Below are 12,500 nucleotides of genomic sequence, written 5' to 3'. Positions count from 1 at the left end.
CATTTTCTTTTTCTGCCATCACGTTTCTCTTTTATCTTTTCTCGATTCTCTTCTCTCTTCTTCTCTTCTCTTTCCGTGTTTTTTTTTCTTTCCCCACTTTTCTCTTCCTCTCGAGTGCCGTTGTGTTTGAGAATTTAGATCTCACATTCGTGTTTTCATGAGTCTCTTGATGTGGAAGATGCTGTTAAAAGCGGGTTGAGCTGTCTGTCAGAAGCAAGTCCTAAGCGAGCGGCGAGGCATGCGCCCCCCCCCCTCTTGCCCATTTCCTGTCGACCCCCTCCCCCCTCGCCTTCCTAAGATATTTGTTTATCCGGAAGCGGTGTGCTCTCAGCGCCCGGCTGCGAGCGGCGCGCTTGGCCCAAGCGGCCGCGCTGCCTCGCTTGTCGCGTCCCAGCTCTTTCTCTGTGTAATTGTTTTGCATATTAATATAATTCCTCCATTTTTTTCGTTACCTTTCCTTTGCTGACGTTCTCCCCTTCCTCTCCTCCTCCTCCTTCTTCTTCTTCTTCTTCTTCTTCTTCTTCTTCTTCTTCTTCTTCTTCTTCCTTTCATTTTATTAATATCTTTAATACATCTATCCCACCCTTTTTCTCATATCTCTTCTTCCCTCTCCGTCTATCTTCTCCCTTCACCTCCTCTGCCTCTCTTCTCCCCATTGCTGCTCTTGTTCCCTTCTCGTGCTAGTAATGCCATGCAGTTTAGAATGTTCTCGGAGCCTCGTAAGTTGAGTCTGAGATGGGAGGCGTGGAGAAGGGGAGAGGGGGAGAGGGGGGAGAGGGGAGAGGGGTTGAGGTCAGGCCAAGGCCAGAGTTGATCTTACTTAATAGTGTTTTAACTGTGATTCAAATAAAGACAGGCAGGCAGGGCAGGGCAGGGCAGCGCAGGGCAGGGCAGGGCAGGCAGAGTGGGAGTGACAGGAAAGGAGAGAGATACACAGGGAGAAAAGGATAGAGAGAGAGGGAGAGAGAAAAGGGGAGGGAAGGGAAGGAGTGAGAGAGATGGGGAGGGAAGGAGAGAGAGAGATGGAGAAGGAAGGAGAGAGAAGGGGGGGAGGGAAGGAGAGAGAGAGGGGGGGAGGGAAGGAGAGAGAGAGATGGGGAGGGAAGGAGAAGGAGAAAGAGAAAGAGAGAGAGAAAGTGATTGATGGATTGACTGATTGATTGATTCATTCATTCATTCACTCATTCAATGAAAAGAAATGGCAAGAAATGATGAAATGGATAAAAGACATGAAGGAACAGAAAGACAGGAATATTACAGAAAGAGGAAAAGAGATGACTGTATGGCCTGCCCACAAAGTACTGCAATGTTGCATTGCACCATATTGTTCTAGGTTATCGCTGATAATTACTTTGAAACTAGATTCGTGCTTCTGCTGGAAAATACAATTTTACTTTCTTGCCTAGCATGGTTTATCAGAGAGTACAAAGGGAGAGCAAAAATCATGGGGTGTTTCAGTTGATAGCATGGTCATTTGTTTAACTTGTTACCTTCCTCTTTTCACAGATTGTGACAACAGATCGAGACATTATGAAGAAAGAGCTGAAGAAGGTGACCCGTGAGAGGGATGATGCCGTGAGTCGTCTCAATGCTGTAAGTCAGTCAGACCAGCCTGCTAACTATGGTACGTAATATCATCACTTTCCAGATAGTTTGACTAAATAATTTCTATCCCCCCTTTTATATATTGTGTGTGTGTGTGTGTGTGTGTGTGTGTGTGTGTGTGTGTGTGTGTGTGTGTGTGTGTGTGTGTGTGTGTGTGTGTGTGTGTGTGTGTGTGTGTGTGTGTGTGTGAGAGATATGCATACAGGTCTTTTAAGTGAGGTCATTCAGCAAAGAAAACCAGAAGAAAATCACTGCGATACTTTTGTATGAGTTATGTATGACTATGTATATATATTATGTTAATAAATGATATACAAATTATTAATATCCAACACATGAAAATTAAAGAACTTAGTGTCATGATATCAGTTACTTGAAGTTCGGTATGCATGAGTTTAAGATTAGTGAAACTTTAGAGCTCCATGTTTCAAAACAAGTTTCATATTTTCACATGGCTTCTCCTGCTTCATTTTTAACTAGTTTCACTGAAAGCACACACACAATAAGTCAACAATTGTTTGATTGATTTTATGGTGCAGTTGTTAAATATCACAAGGGGGCAATTTTGCCTTAAGAAAAGAGGGGTGGCAGTGAATCTGAAAAATTAAAAATTCATATTCCACAAATAAATGGATTTCACTAAAATATCTTGTCTATATTTGAAGTGTCGAACAAGGTCATTATACCATCGTGTATAATCATGTAAAGCTATTTCTATAGGAGTAGGCTTGGGGGGGGGGAGATCTTTTCCTTTCCAATGGGGTAAAAGGTGTTAATAAATAATTTTGATTTGATTCCCCCACACACACCTTTTTTATGTAATTAAATCAGGACTCACATTGGAGCAACCCCCCCCCCCCCTCGTGCGCAAAAAAAAAAGAAAAAAAGAAACCGTGAGTGAGTGATTAAGTAAGTAAGTAAGTAAGTAAGTAAGAAAGAAAATAAGAGAGAGAGAGAGAGAGAGAGAGAGAGAGAGAGAGAGAGAGAGAGAGAGAGAGAGAGAGAGAGAGTGTGTGTGTGTGTGTGTGTGTGTGTGTGTGTGTGTGTGTGTGTGTGTGTGTGTGTGTGTTGTGTGTGTGTGTGTGTGTGTTTGTGTGTTTGTGTGTGTGTGTTTGTTTCTGCTGTTTTCCAGTGGTCTGTGAATGCTGTTAAAGGACAAAAAAATAAGATAACAGTGTAAAAGTAATTTCATGTCCTAATGTAATATAATGTAATAAAGTGATGTATTGCTGATTATTTTTCAAAATTTCTTTTTGCAGGAACTTTAAGCAAACATGGAGTATCAGTGAGTGACAAAAGCTTATCAACACCTCGAGATTATGAATCCATCAAACTGCAGTGTGAAAAAGCTATGGCTGAGGTCCAGGGACTCCTGAAGTATGCATTTTTTTTTTTTTTTCTTTCTCCCTAGGGGGATGTGAAGATACGGTTGCATTTTAACTGAATAGAAATATTTAAGTTATATTTAAGTTATTTTTACTCTCTTTTTAGGAAATAAATAGATCAAATTAGAAGTTATAAGATATTTGTCATCCCATAGTTTTTTTTTCTACATATACTTTTGATATTTGTAACAGGCAAAATGTGGATTTGACAAGGAAGTACGAGAACTGCATGAAAGAAGTCGACTACTACAAAAAGCAGGAAAGAGCTGCTTATACTGCTTTACAGAATTTGAGAATGCAATATGAAGAGGTAATTATGAATGTATTCTTTGGGTCTTCAGGAATAATGTTAAGAAACCTTTGGATGTAGTCTCGGTCTGTACAAAATTTAGGTGTTACACAGGTTTAAGGAAGGGTAGGATGAGGAGTAGACTGTAGTTGGGGTCTTTAATGTTTTGTGGTCTGTGAACAATATCAAGAATTGGGCCATTGACTGTAAAAGATAGGGTTTAAATCCACTTCTACAAGTCATATTTTTTGCATGAAAAATCCAATGTTTAGGTAAGATCTGCATTGCATTGATTCTATCCTTGTAGGTTTTAATTATTCTTGTTTACATTTACTGAATTGCATGTGAATGTATATGGTATCTCTATGGCTTGTCTATTTGTCTTGTTGCTGCTGACTTTGCTTTACTAGCACAGTGAGAATATTGATTGTTTTATCACATTTGGCTGCTTTTGAAGCTTCAGATATGACCTATAACTTGTATATATTCAGGGTAGATTTTGTAGGTGTTCAAATATTCTAAGTGGATGGATAAGTATGTTAACCCTCCCGGATTGGTAAGAAGTTACAATGCAACACCCACTGCAACATAGGGATATTTTCATCAAATCCAAATTTTAAGAAAACATGTTTTGATTTATAAAAATGGTAAAGAAAGGATAAAAATGTTGGCTGGAGTTGAGGTTACAGGAGATCATGAATAATCTTGAGGTACTGCGTTCTTTGTCAGTGGTTAGCAGCGTATTAGCTAGGTCCTTTGGTACTAAGTCTGAATGATTGGTGTGAGGTAAGAAGTACCATATATTACCTTCCCAGGAAATTGCATTTTAGAATGAGCTTCATATTAAAACATGTGTAAATGAAGAAAGCTTGCATCTACAAAGAGTTGACACCAAAATTATTGCCTAATTTAGACTTTTATAATGCTTTGGCAAAGCTCAAATATGCATAGCCTTCCTTTTGGTAGTCATGAAGCTAAGTATAGAAGAATTAGATGATTTGATAGCAGCTGTTCATTTGATTGTTTAGAGCAGGTATGATAACATGACATTTATCTACTCTGAAGGTCACTTGACCCTGCCCCTCCTGCTGTCAAAGGTTACTGTGGTGTCTTCCCCTTGTTGGTTGAAACATAAAGGGATTATCAGTAAAAGTTGGAATAGTAGAAGACCTATTGGGAAAGCTGGGACTGATCCTTATCAATCCCTAGTATTTGCATTCTTGTGGGTTTCAGTTGTAACTTTTTGCTTCTGCTTATATGTGTAACCTTTTCTGATTCACATTTACATATATTGAGGTATATCCTAGGATACTGTTATAATATCATGGAAGGCAGTTTGCATTATTGTCTTTAGTGTCAGTAGAGACAGCTCTATATATTAAGTCATAATGAGGTAGTTTTCAGATGGTATAAATCTGGCATTTAAAGGTGACACTATGATCAGACAATATTTTTATCTGACTCTCTTTGTTGCTAGGCGGTATATGTGATATATCTTGTGAGAATGAGTAAGTATGTATGTCTGTAGGAAGGTCCTCTATTAAGAAATGAACATTTTGTTACAAGGGAGATTGTCATTTTCACACTGGAATCCCCCGTCAGTATTGTGAAAGCCACTGGAGTATTGTCTTTGGGGAATTTAATTAGAATTATTTGCATTCTTACTTTTATGATTACTAGTCATGACAATAGTGAAATGATAGTGATAATAGAATAGTAATTATTGTTATTACTGTTATTATTATTTTTGTTATTTTTATTATCATTGTTATGATTAATGTTATCATGTTGCATGGTTATGACAATGATGGTTAATATTATTATTATTATTGTAATCATCATCATCATTGTTTATTTATTTTTTTGTTTATTTAGAAAATATTGCCATTAATTTTTTTTTTCCTTTTTTAAATATTTCATGGGACAGACCAGCCCAGGAAATAATGTTATGAATAATGATTTGGACTTGTTTAGAACCAGTGTTAAAACAGCAGAACACCCCCCCCCCCCTCCCCTGGTGATTAATTTCTCTCTCTGATTTTATCAAGGTTGTGGCAGAGAAACAAAAATTGGAGCGTGAGGTCACTTCATTGCAAACGATAATGGAAGACGATCGAAAAGAGATCGCTGACCTTCGGCGGCAACAGCAGGTCAGCAACCTACTAGTACGAGCGTTTTCGATCGTAGATGGAGCATCACAAAACTAATCACTAACCCAGGCAAAGTGACTGGTTTTACAGCAATTCTTTTTTTGGTTATACTCACCTTTGATTCCCATGAGCTCAAGCTGCACTCAGATATGTAACAAGCTCCGCAACTTTGATTCTTCAGTAGTCATTGATAGTACCTTTTTCCAAACTTGCTAAAACCTTTTCCGAATCTCCTTAAAGCTGTAATAGAAATAGAGAAATACAAAGTTGCAATCAGGTTGCATTCTGATTCCCATAATATCAAAGCTACACTAAATAATATAGTAGTGCGCACCCAGTTTTCCATGATGCTTCTCAGTGGTTTTCCATTCATGATAAACAATTGATTTTATTCCTAGATTTGCAGTCCATAAGGCTCTGCAAAGAAGACTTCAGTAGGTGTGCCTTGTATTTTGTGTATTCTTCTTGTGTATTAGACAAGATTAAATGCACATTTAACTTTAAAACACTCCCTAAATTGAGCACACTTCCCCATTGTTTATAGCAGCTATGACACTTTGTCAGCTTTCCAAGACAATAAGTGTTACTAGCGGTGAAATAGTAGACAAATTATAGTTCCCTCTATTCGGTCAACTCTTTCTTTTGCTGTCCTCTATGTCAGTGTAAATTGTTAAAAGAAATATTTAATTGGAATTCACTGATATTAAAAAAAAAAGACAACAAAAATACATACAAAAAGTATTAGTGTATGTTTCCAATCACTGTTCAGAATACCCGTTCTTGGCTTTTGCAAACAGCTCGGGATTGGTGGTGGTATATTTGTCCCTCAGGAAGGTTCTGTTTGTTGCTGCAGTGTTGGTTCTTGCAATTTAGTATGTTTTATTGTCTCTCATGTAATATAATTTAGTGCATTTACTGCAGTTGAAAATTTTACTTGATTTTCTTAAGGACTGAAAGATAAAATGCTCAATTTGGCATAATAAGAGAAAGATTGTCAGAGTGAGACCACATTACGGCAGCTGCAGCAGAATAAACTATACAGCCTTCCTTTTCAATTTTTGTATGAATTCCTTTTTAATGGTCTCTTTATCATATGATTTTGAGAAGTGCTTGGTTAAACTGGTTCATAAAGTCAGATGATAGCCAGCAATTTGGTGTTCTCTTGTTCCGAATCGGAATCATATTAAAAACTAGTAATGAGTCAGTGAAATCAAGCAGATTTTCCACCTATCAGTAGACTCATATGTGCATGGCTGTTGGCTCTTTTATTGCTGATTTGTCAATACTGATGAAGGTTTCATATTTCATAATGTATTTTTTATTTTTTTTTATTTGCTAGTCCTATATATTCTAGATGAAAAATAGTAGCAGCCCTCATAACCCCTTTTATGTGGCAGTGTAGTATGGTGTTGATGACCTTAACTAGGAAGGCATCAGGTGTTAAGTTATATCCACATATTTGTGATATCAAAGTAATTCATTGCATTGGTAAAGTCAGAATATTTCCAGAAAATACCCAAAAGATGTTTGAGATTGAACTATTTGATTATTGATTTGCTGATGCCATCATAGTTGAAAAACACTCCTTACCAATTTTGCCTAACAGACCCGGTCCTAACCTTCCCCATCTCTCTCTCTCTCCCCTGCCCTCAGAAGGTTAGATTCCCGCTCAAAAGACAGGTGGGTCTTACCCCCTAGTGGATGAAAGTTGCATGACTTGCTCCTTACAGAGTAATAAGGGTTCTCTCAGGTTGGGAAACAGCAGGATGATTCATGAATTACCATAACCCTAGACTTGGCAGTCTTGCAGCTAGAGGTAATGCAAAAGTCTGTGCATCTGCTGCCTCACACTGAGGGGATTATATATTTTGGTGTTTTCTTTATATTGGTCATGAATTTCTTATCTGGTTGTTTATGAAATGTAGACCCAGGCTTTATATTGCTGTGACAGAGCATTATACAACTGCAAAGAATGATGCATGCAATCTAAGCATGAAGAACACCTTTGACAGGACTGAAGTGTTCGGATATCTGAAGTAGCATTTATTGTATGTTTATATTCTTCATCTGCAGTCTTGCGTATATGGATGTTCAGTGTTAATTGTCATATTTATATGCATCTTTGCTTTAGCTAGAATCTTGTTTGATAGTTAATTTGTTGATATTGCTTCTAGTGATAACGTATTCAGATTGTTAATGATCATAAGCTAGTTTTTTCCTCATAGGTTATAGATATTTATGGAATTTGTTCAAATAGATGCAGAGATCACTGTTATGTAGTTGCAATATTTTTGTGAAGCATTTTGTAGATAATGTTCAGATGGACAGTGTAGATCAGATGAGGAAATAGTATGCTGAAGAAGAGAAAGATTAGCTATGTTGTTTGCCTTGCTTGCCCAATAGTTTTTGGGGTCTTTCTTAGTTTAACTGTTGTTGATTTACTTGTAATTGGGATGTCTTTCTTTGATGCCACACTTAGGAGACGGTAATAGTAAGTGATGGTTCCCTTCTTAGGCCTGCCTAAGTCTTCACATCATACCCTTGGATTTTTTTTATGTTTGCAGCGTATTGTATGTCTCAGTTTAGTTTTTTATGTAATTGCTACTCTTAATTGCTACTGTATTATGTAACTGTTTTGTAAAGATTCAGATGAATGTGAAGATGAAGATGTATATATGAAATAGTTCCTCTAAACAGCTGTAAAAAAATAAAATAGTTTTTTGTTTTTTAAGATGTTTTTTGAAATACTGGTTAGCACAGATTTTTATATATGTATTTTTCAAAACCAGGCATGAAATTTTTAACAAAATAAGATTCACACCATTTTTTCACCTTTTTACAATCTTTTTTATTTGTTTAATTCCTTGGTTATTCACTTATTTTTATATAAATTGCCTTTGTCTCTTGAATAAACAGAATTTATAGATAAAAGAAATGGTGTTTCCATTTTAAATTGTTTTTGTGATTTTGGAGTGATGTGACACTGTGACATGACATGACAATGATAGTGATGATTGATGAATGTTACTAGTGCTAGATATTGAGAAAGGTATATGCATAGCTAGGGAGAAAGTCGACCAGTTTATCTTGTGTGGTAATTTATGATAATGGGGCTACATTTCTTCATCTGAGAACAGTTGATTAATAAAATTATTCTTCTTTACTTCCCTACCAACCTTCCTTTCCCCCATCCTTGGAAAAAACCCATCCAGGAAGCTATGTCACAAGAAGGATCAGGAGAGGCCATCAACCAGCTATACATGACCACCATGCGCAAGTACGAAGCCATCAAGGATGAATATGACTCAATTAGAAAGAGGTACTCGGATCTTGTTGCCTCACATTCCAACAACATTTCTAAACTGGAACTCACACAGGTCAGTTTTTGGATTTTGCATTGGTTTTGTATTGAGTGGGTTGCCTTGTCTTTTGTGTAAAGACTGAATTTGGGATTGTGGTAGGGATACTGGCAAGAATTTAATGGATTTATGGGATAGGAGTGCTATTTTTGTATTTTATATAAAATTACTAGTTGGCCTAGAGGTGCATGTTTTTTACACAGAATATGTTGTTTTTACCACAATCTTTCAAACAAAAACAATTAGATAAAAATCAGTTAGAAAAAGCCTGACAATTCATAAGCTTTTTTATTTTTAATATGTTTTTCATTGAAATTTGTCTGAATCACCCATCATACAATAGAATGGTGTTTCATTTAAGAATTATGCTACTTTATAGGATGTTTATATCAAAATACCTTCTTTGTATTATGTTCTTTATATAGTTTTACTGATTATAATATTCTTCCTCCTAACATCGTAGGAAGAAGTATCTCGCTTGAAGAAGCAGTATGATGAAGTTTTGCGTGAGTGTAATGAGGCAGTGCGAGAGAAGAACTGCCTCAAACAGCAGTGTACCAAAGCAATCACAGAATGGGATTCTGCACTCAGGGAGAAGAACAAACTGCAGGAAGAACTGCTCAAGGTAAACAATACCTATTGTTCATTTGTAGGTGCATATCTATGCTTTTTTCATTTATGATTTACATCTGTTTTTATTTTATGTTGATTATTTTCTAGTTTAAATGTTATCTGTACTACTGTTTTCCTATTTTTTCTTCTTTACTAACATTGTATCCATCCACAAACACACAAATCTTACCCATAATGCAAGCATTATCATAGGTTTAGTTGACAAGTCATGAAATAGTGCTTTTATTATAATTACCATACTTATCTCCTGACAAAAATAGGCACTGGTTAATGCTAACCAAAGAAAACTAATCATCTGGTGTATGATCCGTAACATTGTTTATGATAGGAATGAAACTCTTTTATCTAAAAACCTTGAATCACTTGCAATATACAAAGCATTTATTAAAGATAACCATCAGGAAGATAAACCTGCAGTGTCTTATGAATAGGAATCAAGAAATAAAGAGACAAGAGGAAGTAATAGATGAAGGAAGACAATTGAGAGGAACGTTCCAAGCATAGGGAAATGAAGAGTAAATTGATTGTTATGTTTGGATAGGCAAGTGGAACAGAAGGGAATATGAGGTTTGCACATGATATTTTAGAATAAATCAGGTGTTCATAGAGAGAAATGGTTGAAGCACATTATCTGTGGGTGAGACTTGAGTCAGTGCAGAATGGCTTTTCCTTGAAATTTGTTCAGTAGTTGAAGACTAGCCTAGACAACACTGTAGTGCATAATTTCAGTTTCAGTAAAGTTATTTAAATTGTACTGTATAGCTGGAACTGTCAGACAATGGAGTGTCATGTCAGTTAGTCCTAGGCAATAGATTGAAAACTCTACGTATAGGTGGCATGTTCAGTCAAATGGGTCTCTGTAGTATTTTAATTGGGAGGATGTAAATAGGTTGTGTGATCGTCAATGATAATGAGATTAATAAATGATATACTTAGTAAAGACAATAAATTGTAAAGAACTCTTTTCTATATAGTACTGAAATGAAAACAAATAGTAGGCAATGCTCTGCTATGTAATGTTTTTTGGAATCAGTAGTATATAAGTCTGTTATTTGCATTAATATGAATTATTAAAAAATTAAATTATAATTCATTGAATGATAATGAAATAAAATAGTAAAGCACTAATCATCTTACTTATATATTTAAATTATGATGAAACTAATTGATCAGTAGCAAGCTGCTGACTTATGTAATGTTTAAATCATGTAGTCTTATAGCATTGTTGATATCAGTTAATATTTCAAAAAACTTATTATGTTTGTCAACTTAATGTTATTTTGAAATATATATATGTCACGTGTAATTTAACATCAGCTGTTAAATAGATAATCTTATGCATTTGAAACTGAAAATGCGAATAGTCATGGATGACTATGTAAGGTAACATGGAGAGTCTTTTGAGGCATGGGCTGGTTAGAAGTCAGAATTAAAGATATTTGTCAATAAGAGATTATATATGTATGTGTTTGTGTGCACCTGTTGTGTATGTGTATGCTTATGTATATATGTGCAGTGATGTGCACAGGCTTTAAGATAAGCTGGCCTTAGAAAAAATACACTCTCTATCCCCCAGTTTGGAACCAAATGGAAATTTTTATGTGCATGAATGTGTGAGTGTGAGTGTGAGTTAGTGGGTGTGAGTGTGAGTGAGAGAGTGTGAGTGTGAGAGAGAGTGTGTGAGTGTGAGGTGAGAGAATGTGAGGTGAGAGAGTGTGAGTGTGAGGTGAGAGAGTGAGTTTGAGTGAGAGTGAGTGAGTGAGTGAGTTTGAGTGAGAGTGAGTGAGTGAGTGTGAGTGAGTGAGCATGTGCGTGCATGCGTGCATGTGTGTAAAAGTTCAGTACATACAAATAAATACAAATAAATACCTAGAATTCTTCACTCACGGCTTTCCTTGCATTATACTTTTCTTCTGTTCCTTGAGCCATCATCATTGATTGTAGAATAAATAATGGAATATTTTGTGGAAAAAAGATTGTGAAAAGTAAATTTGCCACACTGCTGCCTCCCTTCACCTATCCAACTGTCCTCCCATTTATGTTTCTACCTGAACTGTACAATGGATACATCGCTTCATTGGTAAATACATTCAATATTTATTTCATTTATACATTACAACTCACATATATAAATATATATACATATATCTTGTTAATCCGTGGTTTTCATTTTGCATGGTATTCGTGATTTGCTCATTGTGAGGACACTTCTGGAAGACTAATCCATTTACACTTTGTCCTTTAGGTTAATTTACTGCGTGTTCCTTGTCTGCACAATTACCAGTGTGTGCAAGATAATTATATATACTTTGTCCACAAGTATCAGCAGCACACCATTTAGATACCCTCCTTTATTTTTTTCCTAAAGTTCTTCCTTCACCAAAGTCTGTCCTGTATCTTAAAGACACATGGGAGCTTATTCATAATTCTGAGGAAACAGAAGTGTAGATTATTTATGTATAGTAAGATATGATATTTACAGTTTGTTGCGTCCTTTACTTGAATTACTTATTATTGTTTTAGTAGGGTAGGTGCATGTGTGGAAACAGATGTTGCCTGGTTAAAGGTTTCATGTTTTTCTTCTGAATTTTGAAGTTGAAAAAAGATAAATGGAAGAAGATGACCTTAGGATTATATGTTTTTTTTCCAAATTATGTGTAACAGTTTGTTAAAGGAAGCTAAGCTTTTGAGTTTTTAAACATGGCACTAAAGATATTACAGAATTATTTTGTTTGTTTATATCTTGCCAAAAGTCATCAGTGCTTTGTGTATCTTTTTTCATATTATTTAATTGTCTTTCAAATAGAATGTGCCCCTCTTTATACCTTGAAATTGATAGTCATGTAAGTAATTTAGCGGATCCAAAAGGAAAAGCTGATTATAGTAATCTTTTACTAATTACCCAAAAGAATCTCTTCTTCCTTGAACAGAAATATGTAGCTTGATTTGAATTCTGTATCCTTGTTTTGCATGTAACTGAAAAAAGTTACTAGCTCTATAAAAATTTGATATGAAAAAATATCTTGAATTTTTAATATTACCTATGTTTTTTTTTTTTTTTTTTTTTTTTTTTTTTTTT

At 35.7% G+C, this 12,500-nt stretch overlaps 1 protein-coding gene across 11 annotated transcripts in view; it reads left to right on the top strand.

Annotated features, from left to right (window-relative positions):
* The window catches only part of LOC119581151 (disks large homolog 5-like), an 84,179-nt gene that overhangs the window by 41,354 nt on the left and 30,325 nt on the right, over nt 1-12,500 (top strand). For 4 of the 11 annotated variants that reach the window (XM_037929515.1, XM_037929506.1, XM_037929505.1 and 1 more), the window contains exons 2-8: nt 1,507-1,624; nt 2,865-2,982; nt 3,183-3,300; nt 5,328-5,444; nt 7,083-7,109; nt 8,642-8,806; nt 9,252-9,413. In XM_037929515.1, coding sequence (XP_037785443.1) covers nt 1,507-1,624; nt 2,865-2,982; nt 3,183-3,300; nt 5,328-5,444; nt 7,083-7,109; nt 8,642-8,806; nt 9,252-9,413 — 825 coding nt within the window. The remainder of the gene's footprint in view (nt 1-1,506; nt 1,625-2,864; nt 2,983-3,182; nt 3,301-5,327; nt 5,445-7,082; nt 7,110-8,641; nt 8,807-9,251; nt 9,414-12,500) is intronic. The other 7 variants (XR_005229441.1, XM_037929509.1, XM_037929510.1 and 4 more) reach the window with 4 other exon arrangements.

Source organism: Penaeus monodon, chromosome 14 (genome assembly GCF_015228065.2).
Source record: "Penaeus monodon isolate SGIC_2016 chromosome 14, NSTDA_Pmon_1, whole genome shotgun sequence".
NCBI classification, from domain to species: Eukaryota; Metazoa; Arthropoda; class Malacostraca; order Decapoda; family Penaeidae; genus Penaeus; species Penaeus monodon.
The sequence above is the reverse complement of the archived record's forward strand: the minus strand, read 5'-3'. Positions and strand labels throughout refer to the sequence as shown.